Consider the following 22203-nt stretch of genomic DNA (forward strand, 5'->3'; position numbering starts at 1 on the left):
AGAGAGTCGTTTTGTTTAACCTGGCATTTCCCAAACTTACTCGATGGTAGACTCCCCATTTTAAATGAAACTTTTCAGCACACTTTGGAAATACTGGTGGAAAGAAAGCAGACACCAGTTCTAGTTCTGCCTGAGACATTAATCAACATTTTTACTCACTCAGCAAATACATATCGAGTGACTACTTTGTGCTCTGCACCATTCAAGATACTGGCAGTGCATTCACAAGCACACAAAGGCGTCTGTCTTTGCACAGCTTATATTCTAGAGGGGGAAGAAATACCATAGACATAATATGTTAGGATTACAAGGTAATGAGTGTTTCAGACAGCCATGGAGCAGAGAAAGTGGTCTGAGAGTATGGGGAGCAATTTTAAACATGAATATAACCTTGAACAGCTTACTGAGCCTCTTTGTCTCTAATTTATAAAATGAAGAATTTGAAAAATGATCTGGGCTCCCCCAGTCCTGTGGCTCAACTGAACCACACCAAGAACTTCCATATCAAACTTTGTTACTGCTGGCACATAAATGTCTGATAAAGCCTTTTCAGTCACCGTAGAAGAAAAAGTTAGGTATTAATGCTTATAATTACTGCCAAAGAAGAGCACTGCCATTTAAGTCTTTTGTGATATCCACAGAGCAAAACATTTAAATAAATGAAAAAGCCTTACTAGACTTCTTTTTAATCTAGCATATGCTTTGATCCTATATGGGGCTCAGGTACCAAACACTTTTAAGCAGATACCAGTGTGCATGAGTTTCAGCAGTGTATGCTTGTACTTCTGCCCTAGATCCTTAAGATAGCAGGCCTGTGACTGATGTTGAAATGACCTTTCAGACAGTACTTTATTGCCACATGCCTGAGCCTGTATCTGAATAATTAGAAGCTTTGACTTAAGACACAGTGGAATACAGCGCCCATGTTAATTATAAATGTCTGAAAGTTTCTTGAAACCTTTTCTTTGTAGCTTTTTATCAAAAACAGACTGCAGTTGGAGAGGAAGGTTGTAGATTGTAGACCTAAGCCTTTGTTGTTTAGTTTCTTGGTTTTGGAATGAAAATTAGTAACTACTTTTCCAATCATATGGATATGGTAATACATTTCTATATCCTTCATATTAAATAAGAAACTGAAATCACACAAAATTTAATACTTTCTAAATAATATTTTATTCTCAAGGTACAAATTAGATGGAGTTTATTTATGTATGAGTATCTAAGTATGTCCTCAAGAATGGCTCTACAAAGTAGCACTTAGGTCTATGGCTGGCAAGTCTGTTTAGCACTATAGCCCATAAGCAGGAAAATTGATACTGGAAAAAGCAGTTTATATATGACAGAGCAGGTGGGGGACAAAGGACATCACAACTAAACTAGGAGGACCCAGTGAAGGCCACATTTGGGAGGGCTCTGAGTCCTTCTTTAGTTCAGGACCGATACAGAGCGCTTGAGATAGAGTTTCAGTAGAACTGGAGATACACACAGTTCTGCTGTGACATATGGGAGTTTTGTCCCATGGTTTACTTAAAAGAGTGCCTTCTTTTCATTTTCTTAAGAACCAACCTTCTAATTGGTGGCACACAAGAAGCAGCAGAGTGTGGGGAGGACATATACTGTTTGCATGGACTTAGGATCAGCCTTGAGGACTGGGCTAACTACCATGGGAAATCAGTTCTGAGTCCTAGTTTAGACAGAGTCTTACAATCCCTTGGTAAGAGAAGAAGTTCTCAATTTTAATTTTAAGTATTTTAATCTTTTCATCTAGTCAGGGACTAGAGTCTTTAAGGACTCATGATCTATTTGAAAATTGTAGCTGAATGCCTTAAGTTTTGTCACTTCCAATCAGAGAAAGAAAAGGAAATAAATGTGAGTAAGCCATAATATACATTCTGTGGCTCATACATTCTTGCTTATAGTTTCTGCTTTCTAGTTTTCTCCTCAGAAGTTCTAAGATTGAAATGAGGGTACAAAGTAAAGTGACTTTTTTTGTTTGAAATCGATACTTTCTTTCTTTTAAAAGACAATTTTCTCTTCTATAGAAGTCAGTGAAATCTGAATTCTGAATTCTGTTTTAATACTACAACTTACCAGTTTTTAACCCCAAAGTTTCTGCATTGCCCTAAATAAATCACTTAAAAGATATATAAACTAAAATCTAATAAATAGGACAAATCTTCTATAATCTCAGAAAAGTGGTATTGTATTTCCACTTGTATTACACAAAAGAGAAACCTTAAGCTATCCACGGCCTTGACGTGGCAATGAGGCCTCAACCCCTACGGAAGTCTTCCTAACAGGCAGGTTCTGCAAACCCAGATAAAGGGTTAGAATTGAGAGTGGATAAAAGTTAGGACTCATGGTTGAGGAGGATTTCATTCAGGGATTCAGACCTTCCCAACCTTTCACTTCCTCTCCCAGGTCTTAAGTGGAGGCTTTAGGCTGTGGTGTTTGTCTGTCAGCAAGACCCTGCTCCTCTCAGGGAAAAGAAACAAATGAGCACCGTATCAGTATGCGCATATGCCAGCCTAAAGGTGGGACTTAAGTGCTTCTGTGTTCAGTACTAGCATCCTTGCCTCTTGCTTTCCCCAGAAATACAGGATTGAGATGGGGTGTGTGTGTGTGCCACCGAGGAATGGTAAGTAAGCTCAATAAGTATCTACAAACATAATAAATTAAGATGGGTTCACAAAGGTACTGCATTTTAGAAATATGAGAGAATTAGAGTAACTATAGCCCCCTCAAGATATATTTCTAGAGTAAATAATAAATATGGAGACTTGTTTCTTCAGGAATTAGAACTAAAGAGGCCAATATCATTGGAATTGTTGGATAATACCTATATGGGTTATCTGACACACAGCAGCCTTTCTGGCTCTAGACAAACCTTTTTGTTGTTGTTGGTTTTGGTTTTTGGTTTTTTTGAGGCAGGGTTTCTCTGTCTGTGTAGCTCTGGCTATTCTGGAACCCACTTTGTAGACCAGGATGGCCTCAAACTCAGAAATTTGCTTGCCTCTGCCTCCCAAGTGCTGGGATCAAAGGTGTGGGCCACTACTGCCTGGCTTAGACAAATCTGAGAAGACATGCTTCCCATGCATCTTCAAGTTTTTATTTCTTGAACAGTTACTTATTACATGAATACCATTGCCAGACAGTAGACATCAATCTATTCTTAGCTTTCTTTCCTTCTTTTGGGAGTTGAAGAAGGTAGCTCTAACTTTCCTACTTTGTTGAGCTTCTCTACGTGGCTTGAGTCAGCATGTCCTCTTCACAGGCTGGGGTGACACAGGGATGCATTCACTAGCCCATCTATGGGTGTGCCATGTGTGCAGAGCCAGTGTCGTCCTCTGCTTTGTATTCTTGCAGAAACAATGGAGAGGGCTCAATACTATGAGCCTCGTGGGTATTATAAAACATGACGTCCCTTCTCCCTCATCTACTATGTTACTAAGACCCAGTTGTTTGGGGACTAGAAGGTGTTAGTTCATGTTTACATGCCTGTATATCTTTATTCTTAACCATCACTTAACACAGTGGCAGCCTTGTAAATCAAAGATAAGAAAAGCTTTAGGTTCTGAGAAAGGAGGAGCAATTGATAGAAGATTCTAATTCCTTGACACAAGTTTCTGAGCTCCTGTCATAAACAGGAAGGCTATCTGATTGAGAGCCTGGTGTCAAAAGAAACCCTTGCTGATAGGCATTCTAATCTCACCTAGCAGGGGATCAAGGACTTGAGCAAGGCCTCAGAAAACTCCCCAGCTAAATGTCTATGATCCCACACTTGGGCAATAGAAGCAGGAGGGTTAGGAGTTCAACGTCTGCATCAACTTATAGAGTTAAAGACCAGCCTAGCCATCTGAGACCCTGTCTCAAAAACAAAAGGAAAGCATGTCTGCTCGTGGCAGAGTGTTGCCCAGGGCCTAGCTTGGGAGGGACTTGTTGACCCTGTTGCATAAATATGACACTGAATACGGGATGATTCCCAAGACTGGGACATCAAGATATATCCCAACTACACTTTTGCCTGTGTTACTAGTTATTTTTCAAAAAGTACTATTAAAAAAATAGTAAGAATTAAAATATGAAATGTGTTTATGTTATGATAGCAAAAGATTAGTCTGTGGAATATATCTCACAGTCCATTATATTATCTAGAAGCTATCCAGCAGGGTTCATATGAACAGGAGTGATTACCCACACTTATAGGTGAAAAGGAAGCAAATTGTGAAGAGTAATAAGTATATGTGCCATGTTGCTTGAACTATTTGGTCATTTACATGCATATGTATCAAAGGTTATAACAGGGATCACTTGAACAACCAGCAAGGCAGAACTGCATAAGCACTGAAGTATTTTACTCTTTCCCATCTTTCAGCTTATGAAAATTCCCAAAAATGATCCCTTCAGTGAAGTCCACAACTTTAACTTCTACTTGTCAAATGTGGGGAGAGATAATCCTCAGGGCAGCTTTGACTGCATCCAGCAAACACTCTCTAGGTGAGTACTGCCTAAGATGTGCTAAATACTGTTTGTTCTTAGTTACCAAAATGTGTATTAACTAGTTGTTTGATGTTAATTGAATTTAACTACACAGCTCACTTATTTAAACATATTAGCCACCTATCATGTACTAGAAAATGTGTGTGTCACTGGAGTATAGTCAGAAAAGTTACAGAATTTAAAAAATACTATAAAATGAGTTTTTAAGTTAAAATCAATTTTGAAGATCTTTTTTTAACATTCATTGTATTTAAGAAAAGGTGTCTTATATAGTACTCAAGGTGTTGTGTAAAAGTAAGGTGGAAAAATATGCATCCTGCCTGCCGTCCTTCTGCTCCTGCTGCTCTAGAAAGCCTTTTTTTTTTTTTTTTTTTTTGGTTTTTCAAGACAGGGTTTCTCTGAGTAGCCCTGGCCATCCTGGAACTTATTCTATAGACCTGGCTGGCCTTGAACTCAGAGATCTGCTTCCTCTGAATCCCAAGTGCTAGGATTAGAGGCATGTGCCACCACCGCCTAGCAAGACTTCTTTTAGCTTTATTGCACAGGCGGCTAGATACTATACATTAATTTCAATAAAAATGTAAGAAAAAAATTGAAGACAAAATAAAAGAAAGGCAAAAGACTAGATACCTCCCTAGGTGCCATGACTCCCTTGCCTATTTTGACTCGGGAATCAGTGAGCCACTTGCTTGCTTGTGGGGTGGTTTGTGATAAAGTGGGAGCCCTTGAGTAGGATTTTAATACCCAGTTCCCCATGTTTAAAGCTTTGACGCTGGGGCAAAGTACTAACATCCATCAATGTTTGTGGCTCATCTGCATAGTGGTTGAGTCTGTAAGAACTGCTATCAGAAGGAGAGCTGAAACAGGAACTACTTTCCTGGAAGTTGCAAGTTACCATTTCCACCTAGCTTAAACTACCTGAGTATATATTGGTGTTGCTTTAAAATAATCTCCCTAAAACATTGGTATGAACTGTACATGTTACAGATTATACAGTCTTTTATGTTCCATTCACTTCCATATCTACTGGATACATGTGGTTACAAATTCAATTGTTAAAAATTACAGATAATTTAAAATTTCATTGTGTAATCACACTAAGACTTTACAGTCTCAAAACCCACATGTGCTTACCACAATGGACATCACAGATAAAGGATATTTCTATCACTGCAGGAAGTTCCCTGAAGAACACTGCAATAGATTGTAGAACAACCAACTCTAAGGGTCTCTATTTAACGGGTGACTTATCCACAATTACGTAACTATGTTAGTTTGTGGCTGGGCAAAAGGAGACCTGAGTCCTCGAAACTTGCACCCAGTGCTTCTTGTACAGCAGAGGTGTGCCAGTGTCTGATTGTGTGCCGTCGCCTGGGAGGCTGGTTTTCAGGGTGTTGGATTTCAGTTTACACCTATATATGCCACATCCTTTTATAAAGTACCCTGGAATAGACCGAAGGAATTGATTTGAACTCTGTCCCCTGAGGAACCTTAAAAATTTCTTTTATATCACTTCATAATCATATGTTATATAGTAACAAGTAATACATATTTGGCTCAATGGTTAAAAATTTAGTGTCAGTAAACCTTAAAAAACCTTGAGTTTCATCTCCAGGGCCCTTCTAGTTGGAGAAGGAAACTGACTCCAAGTATTTCTCTGACTTACACACCATAGCACCCATATACCTGCAAGCACACACCCACAAATTTTAATGTAAAACGTATTTAAATAGGTAATATGGTTTTATTCTTATATAATATATACACTATATATTTATTTGCATTGTACTTACTTAAGAAAAGAATTTAAAGATTGGTTATATACAAAACTGTCCAATACAGCAAGAAAAGAGAAACAAACAAACAAAAAAAAATGGTGAGAAAATTCAGGCAAATCCGTTAGTGTCCCTTTCCGCCAGAAAACAAAAGCACTGAAATGTTTAGTTCTCAACTGGGCATGGTGGCACACACCTTTGATCCTATCACTCAGAAGCAGGAACAGGCTGATCTCAGTGACTTCCAGGACAGCCAAGGATTTGTAGAGAGACCCTGTCACAGAACAAAACCAAAACCTTTTAGATATCAGTCTGGTAAGTAAGTTACCTATAATCTGGACCCCTCATTTCTAGTCTTGACTTATAATAGTGCCATGTCTTCAAAGGCCCCAGCCAGCTTTCTCAGCACAGCCTGTGCTCACAGTAGAAAGTGGATATTCAGCAAATGTTAACTGGTCTCCTTTGCTATCTGTCTCCACCTTCAAAACTTCTCACACATAAAATGGCAGAAATCTCAAATTGTTCAAAGATTCCTTAAATGTACTTATACACAAGCTCGTTGAAAATAAATAGTTGAGGACATATAGTAATGCCTACTTACCTGTGGGAAACAGTGATCCAGGCCAAAGAGCAACAAAGCAAGCAACTGGAACACGTGCTGGGATCGTCCCAGTCTCAACTAAGTCAAAAGGCACAAGTAGAGTCTGGACAGGAGCCTACAGCCTACACAGATATAAGCACTGCTTAACTTGCACATAAAATCTATACGTCACCATTGCTTGTTCTTACCGTGTATGTGTCTCTTAGTAAGAAACAGAGTGATGCTGCGACAGACTCCCTGATGCCAGACTTTCACTTCATTAAGTGTGTTCTCTCTCCAGTAGTTATACCTCCATATTGGTCCTCTTTGATTGGTTTATCAGTATTCAAAAATACTCGACTCCCTTATTTAAAAGAAAAATAGCAAGTAAGATACAAAAACAACTCTCCTTTGATGCACTTCTCCACCCAAAGTCTGGCTTCAGTACCCCCATTTCACTATAAGTGACACCTTAAGTGGGCAGTGCCTTTCCTTGCCCCTAAAGCCAGTGCTAACTTCTGAGTGTCTTATACCTCTCAGCTCTGGGCTTCTTTCCCACACTGCTCACCACCTCTGCTTGTGAAGCACTGTCCTCATAGCTTCCACAGTACATGGTACTTCCAGGCATTCTTGGCTGCACCACGGAAGTCTCCGTCCTTTCTTCCTGTATGTGTTAACTGCTGCCCTCTCTATCCTGCAACCTACCCCTTTGTTACTGCAGTAGATGGGTCTTTATTGCTAGTAACCTGGACATGACCTTTATTTTGCCTTTCTCCCTCTTGCTCTCTTCCATGTCTAATCACTGTCAAACCCCATCAGTTTTGCCTCCTCCAGATCTCAGGAGTAAGCTTACTTGTCTGCATTCTGACTACTGTGCTCTTGTTCAAACCCCTAACTGGTCTCACATGCTCACCCTGCATTCCCCTTCTTCCGAGTCTATTCTCCATTTATCTTGATCTTTCTCCAACACAGCTGAGCGTTTTCTCTGTCTTCATTCTCTTGGCCTCTTCAGAATCCATAGCATGGCCCCCAAGCCCTGCACCATACACTTTTGTTCTGTCTTCAGCCTCGTGTCCAATTACCCTTGCCAGAGAATATCAGTTATTTGAAGATTGTTAACTTATTTTGGCTGCTGATTGTAGGGTAATATTCTTGTTTGCCTCTCTTGTGAAAATGGAAGTCCTATCTAACAAAGCCACTATCTTGCCTGACAGCTCTGGAGCCTCCCAGCTCAATTGCCTGGGATTTATACAAGATAAAATTACAGTGTGTGCAACAAATGATTCCTATCAGATGACGCGAGAAAGAATGACCCAGGCAGAGGAGGAATCCCGTAATCGAAGCGCAAAAGTTATCAAACCCGGTGGACCATATGTAGGTTTGTATAGATGTATTTCTCCATCACACTGGTTGACTGGACTAACTCAAGATGACTGTAGGTAAATACTGGTAATACTGAGAATGAAAACAAAGAAATTAATTTTCAGGCCATTTTACATAACATGGTCCAAAAAAAGGTCATTTTCTCCCTTTAGGCTGCTGGTAAATTAAAGAACATATTTTAAAGTTTTATGACTTTTATAATTCTTGAACCTTCTATTGGCTGTTTATTATTATTTTGCACTACTGAGGTCTGGTCATACTACATGAGGTTGGATCTTTTGTGTTTTCTTTGTCATTGGATGATATAATTTCAGTGATAGTGTGGTTCCTCTTTGTACTTTTATAAAACTATTTTTATATCAAAATCTATTAAACAAACAAGCTGACAACCTCATTGTTACATATTTTGCTTGTTTTTTCAGATGATTATTATACAATAATAAGTTTTTATTATAAAAGTATAAAATGTACTTATGGTAAAGCAACAGGATGATGATTTAATTAAGACCCGGACCCACCCCCATCATCTTTATCATCTGCTCACTCAGATATGTGCATCAGATAGAAGGGAAGTTAGACCAGATCAGCAAGATGAGTGTCTCTTTTATGAGCAGTGTCTTGAACCTTTAATAAGTCAGTTCACAGGGATTAGCAAGAACAGAATGCTAGAGAGAACAGAAGCAATTCAAGTCTCTGGTCAGTTTTGTAACTCAAGGCACTGTAGTCCAAACAAGGAATGGATATGAATTTGGAAATGTAGATGTTTCCAAGCACAGTTTCTTACAGACCCAGATCTCTTAGCTGACAGCTTCCTGGCTTTGGTGTGGCTGCTCAGGTTTTGCACTGCTGATGTAGCCATGCTCCATGGTCCCTTTAACAAGTGTCTCTAGAACAAAGCCAATTCTCCTGGGACTTGGAGCTCAGCTTAGATACATTTAGTTTGGTTTAACAACAATTCAAGGCTTCCCCAGGCATCTAAGCCCATAGGACCTAGTACCCTGATTAGTTACTAACAGTGACTTTTTTTCTTCCCTTAACTGTGGAGTGAAGTAACAAATCTCATCCTTCTATCCTTCTTCTTTCTCCTTTCTCCTTATTAAATAACTTAATTAGCTGACCATATTAATAGGCTAGATCTCAAATTATTTTTTCAATCCATAAGATCTTTTGCCACTTAACATTTGAACTATAAAGTATAAATTATCTATCAACTGTTTTTAAAAGTGTTGCTTTAATCTAATATCATTTTATAAGCAATGGTATTAAATTAAATGTATAAAATACTCAAATCATTAAAATGATTTTCCCCCTAATATAACTAGCTGCAAACTCTTACCTAGATTTCTTCTAAAGCTTGAAAATCAGCAAAGACTCCTATACTTTACCACTGATTGTCCTCTGTGTTGGTGATGTGTTTTGTTAGAGTGGAGACTAAGTACAATTCATTTACAGTTTATATAACTGGCTAAGAAGGTAGGTGGGTGGGTTGTTTACTTGCTTTGAAGAATCTCACCCTGTAGTTCGGGGTACCCTGAAATTTACTATGTCAAACAGGCTGGTTTTTAATTTGCAAACCTCCTACCTGCCTCAGCATCATGAAAGCGAGGATTGCATGAACCCCCACACTCAGTTCACATAACAAACGTCTCAACTTCCAGAATCTCCCCGACTATGCACACTCTAGTGGTACCAGGTATTTTAGAGTTCCCAAGGTTTCTTATAGGGATTGTAATTTCCATATATCTTATGAGTAACCCAATCTATGTTTATCAAAGATTAAATCTGAACAAAATTCTCTCTCTCTCAGCCTTATCAGAGCCCCACATTATCTCTGCCATCCTCAAGTGGCTCTCCATTCTCTTCCTCCCAGCTCTGTCCTCCACCCACTCACTCTCACTGTACAGTGCTCTTCTCTGATCGGAAATCCTGCCATGAACCTCCTCAGCCATTTTCTCCAAATCACTTAACCCCAGCTCCTTTTAATGTTCCTTAATATGGCCGGCATCACAACCTTTTAAGTGTTTGTGGTGTAATCCCTGGACTGCTTCTAATTTCCCACCTCAGAGTTTAAAACCAAATAGTGTTGTTAGTCAAAGCCAGATCAACTCTAGGGTACCATTGGATTTTCTGCTGTTTACTTTGAGTTTTACTCTACCTTGATATGTTGCACTTGAGGTTTGTCTATTGTTCTTTACCACTTGATCCTTTCCTGCTGGGCAGCTCAATTTGTATTTTCCTACTTTTTATAATGCCTGGCTTATTCAGTTCTTTAAAACGTTAATGAATCAACCTATAGTGCTAATATTACTCAGTACTTATTGGGTGCTCATTATGTACAAGGCATATGTTAGGACTGTGTATGTAGTTCCTCATCTGACTCTCATGATTACTCTATGAAATAGGTTGTAACCATTTTACACATTTTACACATCAAATTGTTGGGCTCAAAAATTAATGACAATGAGCATGTCCTAATTATCAAATTTTATTCTCATTCATAAACAGCAGGAGTTACCAGTTTAGCTCATAATTTGAGTATACCATGTAAAATAATACCAAATGCTTACCTGTGACAGCCTAGGTACCTACAGACTTGCAGAACAAGGTTCTTTTCAATGGTATGAGCCTGGGTGGAGGCAGACAAGAGTCATGCTGGTCCTGCTGTGGTGTGGTGTGGTGTGGCATAGTGCCAGGCTGGGCCTCTGCCAGCTGAGCTAGGCTTCAAGCCAAGCTTAAGGATGAAGTCTGCTCTGCTAGGAGTCTAGGGGTCATCTGGCCTAGTTTCCTGGGCTGCAAGCTTCTGAAACTCTCCTGTGGGAAACAAAGAGCAAATCCTGTTTGTCTGGAGAGGAACCAGGAAAATGCTTTTACTTGGACAACATGATAGTTACTTCTTCCACTCTAGTCCTGAATGTTTCTGTCTGTAGTGAACATTTTCCATAAGAAAACGTTACTAATTCCCACCACTTTGTTTCCTAATAGGTCAAATCCACCTCTTGACTCCTACCTAACTTCTGGAATTTTGTTGAATTACAAATCTTTGTATATATTGATACTCATGTGGGTGTACAAAGCAACCCAGCAGATCTGATATTGGTGATTCTTTTCCCAATTTCCCCACTATCCTTATTTTTGATAAGTTAGCATATATGGCATATCTGAACTAGAGAACATCTAATATCTGTTCTGGCATTGTTGCACTGGGGATATATATATATATATATATATATATATATATATATATATATATATTGTGTGTGTGTGTGTGTGTGTATGTGTAATAAACCTTTGAAAAAGTACCACAGGTGCCAAATGGTGCAAGCAGAAGCTACTGCATAGATTAGTTATTTAGACAGAGTTGAAGCCATCCTTGCTTCCCTGCTGATAGTGTCTATAAAGGATGTCTTCCTTGCTCCTATCTTTCTGATGGCCCAAATTAACATTTCCTTTCACATCGTTGACTCACAGCCACTGCTGAAGGATAAATAACTTTGCCATCTAGTACTAAATGGAGGAACTAGAGATGAACTCATCTGTGCGTCAGATATAACCCCAGGTTAGCCAACCCTGTTGGTACCAACTACTGCTGCAGTGTATAAAGGAGCCTGGGGAATTGATTAGCAGTTAGGTTTGGGAAGAGAATTAACTTTTCCCACAGGGCCTTTCTGAGGCAAATATTAAAAATAAAAATACAACTGCCCTGACTCCTTTGAACTTACCATCTTCCCACTTTACTTTTTCTTTAGCATCTCAATTCTGTTAATGTTTATGGCACTAAGTGTTCTTTATCTGTAGTATCTCTTTCATTAATCTTGGGGTCTCCTTCCTGATTGAATAGGCACAAAAGGTTTAGAGGGACTGCAAGCAAATGATGTTTAAATGTAAATCACTGGTGTTATTGGGTTTTAAGGAGTTCATTCAACCATTTGAAAGAGATAGTCACTCAGCTACCAGCTATCTGAAGGAACAATGACTTTGGTGTCTTGGGAGCAGGTACCAGGAGACCCACTACTAGGCCTCAGTTAACACTCAGCCTTCTCCCTCATCAGAATCCAATTTCTAAATCAAATATCACACGCCCTTTCCTCTTCAGGGCAAAATGAGCCTCCTTTATTTTCCTGTGCCTGCTTCTCAAGGGGCACAAGAAAACATAGCAACCTCTGGGGTCCATTTTGAGACCAAGGATCTGAAGTAGACCAAATAGAAGAAGAATGCTGGATCAGCTCTTCTTGAGCTGGCCTGAGTTCTTTCTCAATGACAGCTTTGTTGGGAAAAAAAGTTAAGCAGGTTCTTTCTTGCAGGAACTGGCAAATAGGAGGAAAGTGGCATTTCCTAAATTATCATGACACTGACCTTATTTTTTTTCTCCAGAAATTTTTGTTGAACAATCAAAGAATGTGATGTTAATACTGTCACAGCTGAGAAATGATAGACCATAAGGTTTGCATTTAGCAATGTTCGTGTGTCCTCGCCTGCTTGGACTGGCAGTCTGGCAATGTGGGAAAGTACAGATTGTGTTCACTCCTGCCCTTCTGCTTGCTGTCACTCACAGTCATTAGTACTGACTCATTCTGCTGGTGGAAAGCAGCCATGGCCCTGCCCTCATAGAGCTTACAGACCAACATGAAACAACAGGAAAGCATTAGGCATTTAGTCATAAAGCCTTTCCCACCAAGAGGTATAAGTGAGATGTGGGCGTGATCACAGACCTTCCCACTGTGCTAAAATAAGCATTTTACTATTTTGAGCATCTCCCACTGAAAACCCCAGATTTCTCTACTGTGAAATAAAGATAAGACTCACCTTGAAAAAGTTACTGACATGAAGCCCTTAGTATAGAGTCGTCCCACCACCAAACCAAAATCAGTGCATGATAAATGTTAGTCCATCTGATATTGATCTACCATACCCTAAATTATGAAATATGTAGAAAACAGCTATCAGTCTATCTTTTAAACTTTACATAATTAAACTAGTTTTCTTATCACTAGGCAGTATTCCTTAGTGTTATATTTCTTCACTGTACAGTAATTTCATCTGATATTTGCCATCACTTATGTCCTAATTGGTGACGTATACCAGCTGACAGCTTCCTAGGAATGAGGTAGGCTGATACCAAAGTTCTATCTGGGCCCAGCCTGGACAGAAATGCTAACGAGCAGAGTTCCTGAAGCTGACCTACCTTCAGACACAGCTCATGAGACTTGCTTTTACTTACCGGTCATTTCTACGGTTTTAGTCTTAGTACTACTACAGTCACTGTTTGATGTGTCATTTCCAGTCCTTCTCCTCCCCCTACTTAACCAGAGGGAATGGAGTTGGGCATAAGGTGTAGTAAAAAAGTGAAGAGATTCTACTTCGGAAATTATATAGGGATCTTATCCTGCTTTCTGTCCTTTACCAAGAAACAGTTACTGGAGGCAAATAGGATGCTCTATCTAGATAGATTTGAATAGAGAGTTCACTAGGTCACTTCTGACACATGTTTTCTAGAAGTTGACAGCTGCCATCTGTTAGTATTCTGCCCAGGCAGAAAATGTTGCTGACACAAACGATGCTGCCCCCAAGGGAGGGGTATGTCTTCTTAGACCATTTTCTGTCTCTCTATCTGACCTGTCTATATAGTTTATAAAGACGGATCTACTTGTCTCCTGAGAGCACATGTGTTTGGTTGGTTTGATTTCTAAAATGTGTTATTGCCTACTAAGAAGGACTATCTGGAGTGTGCCTGGTAGATGTTGGTTCTACTCCCTGTGATGTCCGTGTCTATGGATTATTACAGTAATGCCCTGACTTAGGCAAGTGTGTCTCCTTATGAAGTCTAGCATGCATTTCTTCATGTTATTGTGAGACAATTTCTCCTCACATCTGCTCTGTACATGTATATTTAAGTGCTGTAAGTAATGCAGGACAACATTAAAACTATTTTTACCTCTCATCAAAGAATCACCAATGAAAATTTTTCTATTCTGTTGTTTGTATCACTAATTATTGTCCATGTGTAACTAAATGCCAAAAGCACATCTATAATATTTATTTTAAGAAATGATCCTATTAAAAATTCCTACTCCATATTGTAGGCAACTGCATTAGAATACTTGCTGTATGTTTCCTTTTTTTTTTTATTATTTTCTTTATTTACATTTCAAATGCTATCCCGAAAGTTCCCTATACCCCCCCCCGCCCCTGCTCCCCTACCCACTACTTGGCCCAGGCCTTCCCTTGTCTGGGTCATATAAAGTTTGCAAGACCAAGGGGGCTCTCTTCCCAGTGATGGCCAATTAGGCCATCTTCTGCTACATATGCAGCTAGAGACACAAACTCAGGGGATACTGGTTAGTTCATATTGTTGTTCCACCTACAGGGTTGCATCCCCCTTCAGCTCCTTGGGTACTTTCTCTAGCTCCTCCATTGGGGACCCTGTGTTCCATCCAATAGCTGACTGTGAGCATCCACTTTGGTGTTTGCCAGGCACTGGCATAGCCTCACAATAGGCCGCAATATCAGGGTCCCTTCAGCAGAATCTTGCTGGCATTCCTGTATGTTTCTAAGAAACTCTAAAGAGTAAAAATTGAAACAAAATGACAAAATGACCTTTTTTTTTCCTAGAAAAAAAAGTTACATAAATTGGGTTGAGGAAGCTTCAGTGCTCATTATATTACAGCACATAGATTTGTAATCATGTCTTTTCCACTGAACTTTAGGGAAAAGAGTGCAAATTCGTAAAGCTCCTCAAGCCATCTCGGACACGGTGCCTGAGAGGAAAAGGTCAACGCCCATGAACCCTGCAAATACAATTCGAAAGATGCATGGTGGCAGCAGTATCTCTCAGAGGCCGTACAGGGACAGGGTCATCCATTTACTGGCACTAAAAGCCTACAAGAAACCTGAGCTGCTTGCTCGACTGCAGAAAGATGGTGTCAATCAAAAAGACAAGAACTCCTTGGGAGCAATTTTGCAACAGGTGAGGACAACTTAGAGAATATCGGAGTACCTTCTGTGAGGTTCACTTGAGCGCTTGTTGATGGGCTGCGGACATAGGTTGGTTGGTACAGTGCTTCCCTAGTGTGCTTGAAAACCCTGGGTTTGATCCCTAGTACCTCATAAACAGGACATGCCTACAGTAGCCCTCCAGAGATGGAGGCATGAGAATCACAAGTTCAGGGTCATCCTTAGCTACAGAGTAAGTTATAGCCTCTGTAGGGTCCTTTCTTAAAAACAGCAAATCCTCTGCCTGTCCTTGTTAATATTGTCACTACTTTTTAGACAGGCAATCTTCATGTAGAAATATAATTCTTGAATATTATTAAATTAGAACATCGTGGGTTGTTTTGTTTTTAAGACGGGCTTGGTAACCCTCTTGCCTTAGCCCCCTGAGTGCTGATAGTGTCGGTATGTACCACTATGCCATCTAACAGTTTCATTAAAAACTGGTTGAAATGTGAGCATTTTTCTCATTTGGCTAAAACCAATTTTGTCCAAAATTTCACTGAGAACTGGGGAAGTCTTTGTTGTTTGCTTTCGCTTTATATTACCTCACGTATCTCCTAAGTCTAACTGCTGAATAGCAGCAAAATATGCCATCTTCTGTTAATCATCAGTTGACATTAAGGCCTAGTAAACCATTTAGAATCCACCTTGACTTCCATATTCTTTGAAGCCCTTATTACTTCTTATTTTTTGACCATTGTATGTGCCAAGACCAGTCAGTTGTTTTTCTTTAAGGGATATGAGAATTTCAGGATAGATATGGTCAGTTACCTTACAAGGTGCACTGTGAAGTAGGTGTTGGTTTTCATTAAAGAAATATTAAATAGTAATTTTCTGTATTTTTTGTATTTACTTTGAGTGGTAAGTGTAAATTCAGATCTATCATAAATGTATTCGCTCTGTTATTTTTTCTAAAAAATAATATTTCCAAAATTCTAAAATTTCAACATTTTTAAAAAGTTATATATCTTATCTGATACTAAAGAAATAACAGTTTTAAGTCTATTTCACTAATTATTATCTTACATCTATAGCACAATACTAAAGGTTATGAAGGAGTAGAACCACTGTCTGCAGGTTGGGATTAGCTAGTCCCTTAGTCACTTGGGACAATCTTTATTAAATCCATTGAATACCTTATGAAAAAAATTGTTTGTTTTGTTCTGTTTTGAGACAGTGTTTTTCCATGTAGCCCTGGCTGTCCTGAAACTTGCTTTGTAGACTAAACTGGTTTCAAACTCAAAGATTCACCTGCCTTTGCCTTCAGAGTGCTGGCATTAAACATATGTTCCACTACCACATGGCCAAAAAAAAATGTAAATCTGTATTTAATCTACATGTAATATAGCCCTTATTAAGCTGAAGAGAAAGGGTAAAGGGGAAACGAGGATGGAAGTGAGAGCGGCTGAGTGCCAGGTCACTCTCGTATTAGAAAGAGAATCAGACTGCATATCACACAATACATGGGAAGTACATTTCAGAAAGTTGATGAGTTACCTTCTGAGATAGAAGATAAATAGGACACAGTGATGGAGAATAACCTCCTAGAAGCTACTGCTATACAGGAAATAGTTATATGGTGTTGTAAATACAGATAGCTGTATCTTAAAATGGAAATACTTGACACTGAACAATTGGATATGACAGTTATTGATGGGGTTGTTTTGCAGAATCATTGAGTATAGTTTCATTCTGGCTGTACATTCAAATATCTTAAGGCTCATTATAGGAAGTTCCAGTGCCAGATTCCACCCCACACAAACCATTGAGGTATTTGAAAGAAGGATTGAGCACCAATACTGTAGAAAGCCCCTGAGTAATGTGGATGTTTAATATGAGCTGAAACCTCTACACTAGTGAAAAAAGATATAGAGACTGAGTTATTGACCAACCTACCACTTTGGAAGCTTGTACTATATATGCCAGTGTGCTGTATGCCAGGCAGTGTGGCTAGGCATTTCACGCATATATCATTTGATCTTCACATCTTAAAAACTTTGACTAAGGACAGTTGCTATACATTTCCTTATCCTGAACATTCCTAACAGTTGATACAACTTTTGCTTCATGAAAGCAATCAAAACTGACTTGGAAATGACTAGAATAACAGAAGAAGCCGATTATCAAAATATTGGTTATTTTATCACCAATTAGTTAGCAAAGTGCTGGCTAAAATGATCAGTACTGTTTTGCCCGTACAAATGCATATTTTTGCTGATTTGCTACTTATATTTTCTTTGAGTACTCTGTGAATTTTATTAATTAAAATAATACTTAATATTATACAAGGACATATGGTTTTAAACTGCTTACCAAGTTGGTATACGAATATATAGCTTCCCTTTTCCTTAGAATGACTTTTCTTGAAAAATCTTCATAAAAAATAATCAAAACCACAGCTCGATGAACCTGAAAATCTCCTTTGTCTGACCCTTTGGACCTTTGAGTTAAATGCACATGTATTAGGGGCTCTACAACTATGAATTCAACTAATTGAAGGTCACAGGTTTTTAATTGCAACTGTACTAAACATATATAGAATTTATTCTTGCCATTCCCCAAACAATACCATATCACAACTTAGTATATAAATATTTATATTTTATTGGTTATTGTAAGTAGTCTTAAGGTTATTTTTAGTATATGGAAACAGACTATAAGTCTAGATAATTTTATATAGAGGACTTTTATATAGGGGTCATTGAGTTAATTCCCTTAAGACACAAGGGATGACTGTTCCTGAACTATACCAGAGAACATCGTAATCCCTGACTTTCTGAAGTATATCTACAAGATAAACTCAGGAAGGATGGGGAGTTGAGAGGAACTGGGCAAGACATCTACTCATAAATGGGGAGTTTAGGGAACCTCTTTCTTGGTGATTACCTGAAATGAAAGGCAGGAGACATGGCTGTAATCTGATCTATACTCTCAGTAAGGCCATTCATTTTTATGGCAAGAATGGCGTGGGGGCCAGTTGGGAACAGAAGAGAAAGACCACTTAAGTGAGTCTGCTGCAGAAATCAAGGTGTGATGTGCTGGTGGCTTGGTATGCTGGAGTTTGTTTCATAGGTTTGAGATACATTTTGAGAAAAGACTTGCTAACAGAGATGAAGAGGGAAAGAGTGGGGGCTGTGTTTATGAGTTGGTTTTGTGTAGATCAATTCAGTAGATATTGAGCTACTTATTAGAGAATTGCAGAAAAGGGATGGTGTAAGGGCTGTGGATGGCAGGAGTTCTACAAAGATTCTGTTTGGAAACGTTGCTTAGACATATCTAATAAATGTCAGTAGATAATCACACATAAGTATTCAGAAAACATTTAGAGCTGGAGCCATTTAGGGATTAGCCTGTAAATTGGGCATTGTAAATCTTACAGCTGAGTGAACTCATCTTAGGAAGTAGAAGAACAAACAAAATAGGACAGGAGGCAGTTATTGAGCACATCCCTATATAAAGGCAGGAGCATAGGAGGCTTAAGAAAGAAAGAAAGGGGCTGGTGAGATGGCTCAGTGGGTAAGAGCACCGACTGCTCTTCCGAAGGTCGGGAGTTCAAAGCCCAGCAACCACGTGGTGGCTCACAACCATCTGTAACAAGATCTTCTGGAGTGTCTGAAGACAGCTACAGTGTACTTACATATAATAAATTTTAAAAAATCTTGAAAGAAAGAAAGAAAGAAAGAAAGAAAGAAAGAAAGAAAGAAAGAAAGAAAGAAAGAAAGAAAGAAAAGAAAGAAAGAAAGAAAAAAGAAAGAAAAAAGAAAGAAAAAAGAAAGAAAAAGAAAAGAAAGAAAGAAAGGCCCTGAGGGAGGGTAGTGACCAGGAGACTATTCCCACAGGACCGCATGAGGAAACTGGTGGGGATGTGGAGTTAGTCTGTAAACTGTCAGATAGAATAGGAAAAAAAAAAAATTGTTCTGTATATTCCACTTCAAAAATAAGTCCAATTGTGTCTTTTATTCATTTATTTACAAAGTTGAAAGGCTGCCTTATGGCAATGTTAATACTAAATTAGTTCTCATATGTGACACATACTATTACATCTGATAGCACTTTTAAAAAGACACACTAAGAAGTCACATTACTGAAAAGACAATTCCCAGGTTTATGGGTGGACATACCTTTTTTCTAGCCTTAAGTATTTTTAGTGTGTAGAAGGGAGACTTAGCGAATGAGCTGAGAAAGGAGAATACAGGACTGACTAAAATTCACCTAAAATCTATTATACAAAGTATGAAATGGTCAAAAAATAATTTTAAGTACTTTTGGTTTATCATAATCCCATAGATTTATGTAGTAAGTAAGTTATTGATCTGGACATCCTAGGAATTGTACTTAAGGGGTAGGAAATTATTACACTTGGGAAAGAGCCCTCTGACAGATACATAAGGAACCTTTAGTTTTATTGGTTTGAGGGAATTTCAAGGACCTTGGATAAATAGTTCTTCAGGAAAGCTGACAGATACAAGAAATAAACTTGCTTATCAAAAAAGAAATAAAGGACAAGAAAATCAAAATTCATAGTAATTGGCCAGATGCTTTCTGCCGCTTGCTGAGAGCCATTAGGGTCCTGTTTGTTTTCTGTTTAAATAGAAGTGACTAGGTATTTTTCAGTGACTCATCATCACTGGACATGGCTGAGTAGGTGAAAGGTCTTGCTCTGCAAGCTTGGTGATTTGAGTTGGTCCTCAGAACCCATACAAAGGTAGAAGGAAAGAAGTGACTGCACAAAGCTGTCCTTCCTATGGGTGTTGTGCATGGATTAGCTTATAAAATTATATACCTATAAAAATGAAATGTTAAGGTAAGCATATATGAAACAACATGAGGATTTTTGTCTTCTGAGACTAGAGTCCTTCACTTAATATTTTCCAGTTCCATCTATTTTCTTACAAATTTCATTTTTCTTAACAACTGAGTAAGATCCTACTATGCACACATGTACATGTCTGCACCACATTTCAATATCCATTCTTTGAGGAAGATGAACATCTAGGCTATCTTCATTTCCTTGCTACACTGAGTAGGTTAAGAGTAAAGACACCGTGTCTCTGAGATAGAATGGAGGATCCTTTGGGTATATTGCCAGGGGGACCATAAAAACGTTTCATGCGCACATGTAGCAGAGGATGGCCTTGTCTGGCATCAGTGGGAGAAGAGGACCTTGGTCCTATGAAGGCTTGATGCCCCAATGTAGAAGAATGCCAGGGTGGGGAGGCGGGAGTGAGTGGATGGGTGGGTGGATGGGGGAGCACCCTCATAGAAGCAGGGGGAGTGGGAATGGGATAGAGGGTTTCTAGAGGAGAAACCGGGAAAGGGGATAACATTTGAAACGTAAATAAAGAAAATACCCATTAAAAGAAAAGAAAAGGAAAAAACAAAAAACAAAAAACTTTGTGTAGCCTGTTTTATATAGCTAACAAAAATGCTCATGCTTTCTTCATACGCTGCTCTAGGTGGCCAATCTGAATCCTAAGGACCTCTCCTATACTTTAAAGGATTATATATTTAAGGAGCTCCAGAGAGACTGGCCAGGTTACAGTGAGACAGACAGACAGACATTGGATTTGGTGCTTTCTAGGTAAGTTTTCATTTTGTCTTTAAAAATGGTGCAAGTAAGTGTTGTTTGACTGTTGAGGTGGAAAGGAAAAGCAGAGATAGCTTTGTGTTATGTGTACTTCAGGGTCCTCTTTATTACTTAGACAGTGTGTTTCCTTTACAGAAAACTAAATCCATCTCAGAATGCTGGCACCAGCCGGTCAGATTCTCCCATGTGTTCCAGCAAAGACGCTGCCTCGTCTCCTCAGGTATGCCAGGAAGCTATGAAATCACAGCCTGCCATCCAGCTCAGGGCACCTGCTTTCTGATTGGGAAGGAGCAAATCTGCACAGATCACCTGCCTTAGAATCATCTCAGTGTGACATCTCAAACAGTTTTTGTGTCCTGGCTGCTTTGGGCCAATCCTGGCAGAGACCTCTCTGCCCACCCCAGTATGATTAACAGAGTACCTCCTCTCTGTGTACCTACTCTGAAGAACTAAGGGAAAGCAGACAGATGTGTGGAGAACACAAGCAAGAGACTAGCTATGAGTCAAAGTGTTAGAAACCAACTGTGAGGCAGGCAGTGGGAGAAAAGGAGCAGGCCCATCTTTGGAGACTTTGTCTTAATGTCTTCAACTGTGATGCTGCTCCTACACCGATCGAATTCCACACTGGGCACTAAAGGGAAAACATCATGAACTAATGGGTTAACTATTATATTCTTTTAAGTCCAAATACAAAATATGTAACTATAGCTTGTATGTTTATACTTTTCAACTACTCATTTTCCCTTTTAACTTATATAATGTTATTGTGATAATATATCAAGGTTTTTAAAGTATATCTACCTCATTTTAAATGAGCCAGTTATGAAAACTTAGTTTACAACATTGTGAACATATATGTACAGTGAAAAACTAAAATGGCATTTCAGTAATTATCATCAGCTGAGTCTAAAGGATGGGCTAGTTCACAATGTGATGGTTAAACTGATACGTGACCACAAACATTCACAACTGGAGCATCTTTAGTCAGTTAGCCTTACTAGTGCTCACAAAGTTAGATGGTGAAGGCTTCTTTCTGCTTTCACCTGCTAAACTAGGCCAACTGCAGCCAGTCTGGAGGGTGCTTGCTTCTACTTAACTAAGGGGTAGGAGAAGATCACACTTGGGGAAAAAAGCTCTCTAACAGATATCTGAAGAACCTTTAGTTTGTGACTTAGTTTATTGGTTTGAGAGGATTTTCCTTGACTGGTCTAATGTACATAAATCAGAATAGTCTCTGGGGTTTAGGTAGCCTGCAAGATCTAAAAACACTCTGTTCCTCTAGTCGGCTTTTGACAGAGGAACTAAAATTAGATTTGCATTTGATTTGGCGTTCTTAGAAGTGTGTGTGTGTGTGTGTGTGTGTGTGTGTGTGTGTGTGTGTGTGTGTG

The 22203-nt window shown here is 39.0% G+C and overlaps 1 protein-coding gene across 3 annotated transcripts in view; it reads left to right on the forward strand.

Annotated features, from left to right (window-relative positions):
- Ell2 (elongation factor for RNA polymerase II 2) overlaps positions 1 to 22203 on the forward strand; it is a 66866-nt gene that overhangs the window by 34078 nt on the left and 10585 nt on the right. For 2 of the 3 annotated variants that reach the window (XM_021208492.2, XM_029543898.1), the window contains 5 exons: positions 4376 to 4497; positions 8070 to 8233; positions 14943 to 15202; positions 20685 to 20809; positions 20951 to 21035. In XM_021208492.2, the coding sequence (XP_021064151.1) occupies positions 4376 to 4497; positions 8070 to 8233; positions 14943 to 15202; positions 20685 to 20809; positions 20951 to 21035 (756 nt within the window). Of the gene's footprint in view, positions 1 to 1927; positions 2535 to 4375; positions 4498 to 8069; positions 8234 to 14942; positions 15203 to 20684; positions 20810 to 20950; positions 21036 to 22203 lie in introns of those variants that run through there. The other variant, XM_029543899.1, reaches the window with a different exon arrangement.

This window comes from Mus pahari, chromosome 11 (genome assembly GCF_900095145.1).
Source record: "Mus pahari chromosome 11, PAHARI_EIJ_v1.1, whole genome shotgun sequence".
NCBI classification, from domain to species: Eukaryota; Metazoa; Chordata; class Mammalia; order Rodentia; family Muridae; genus Mus; species Mus pahari.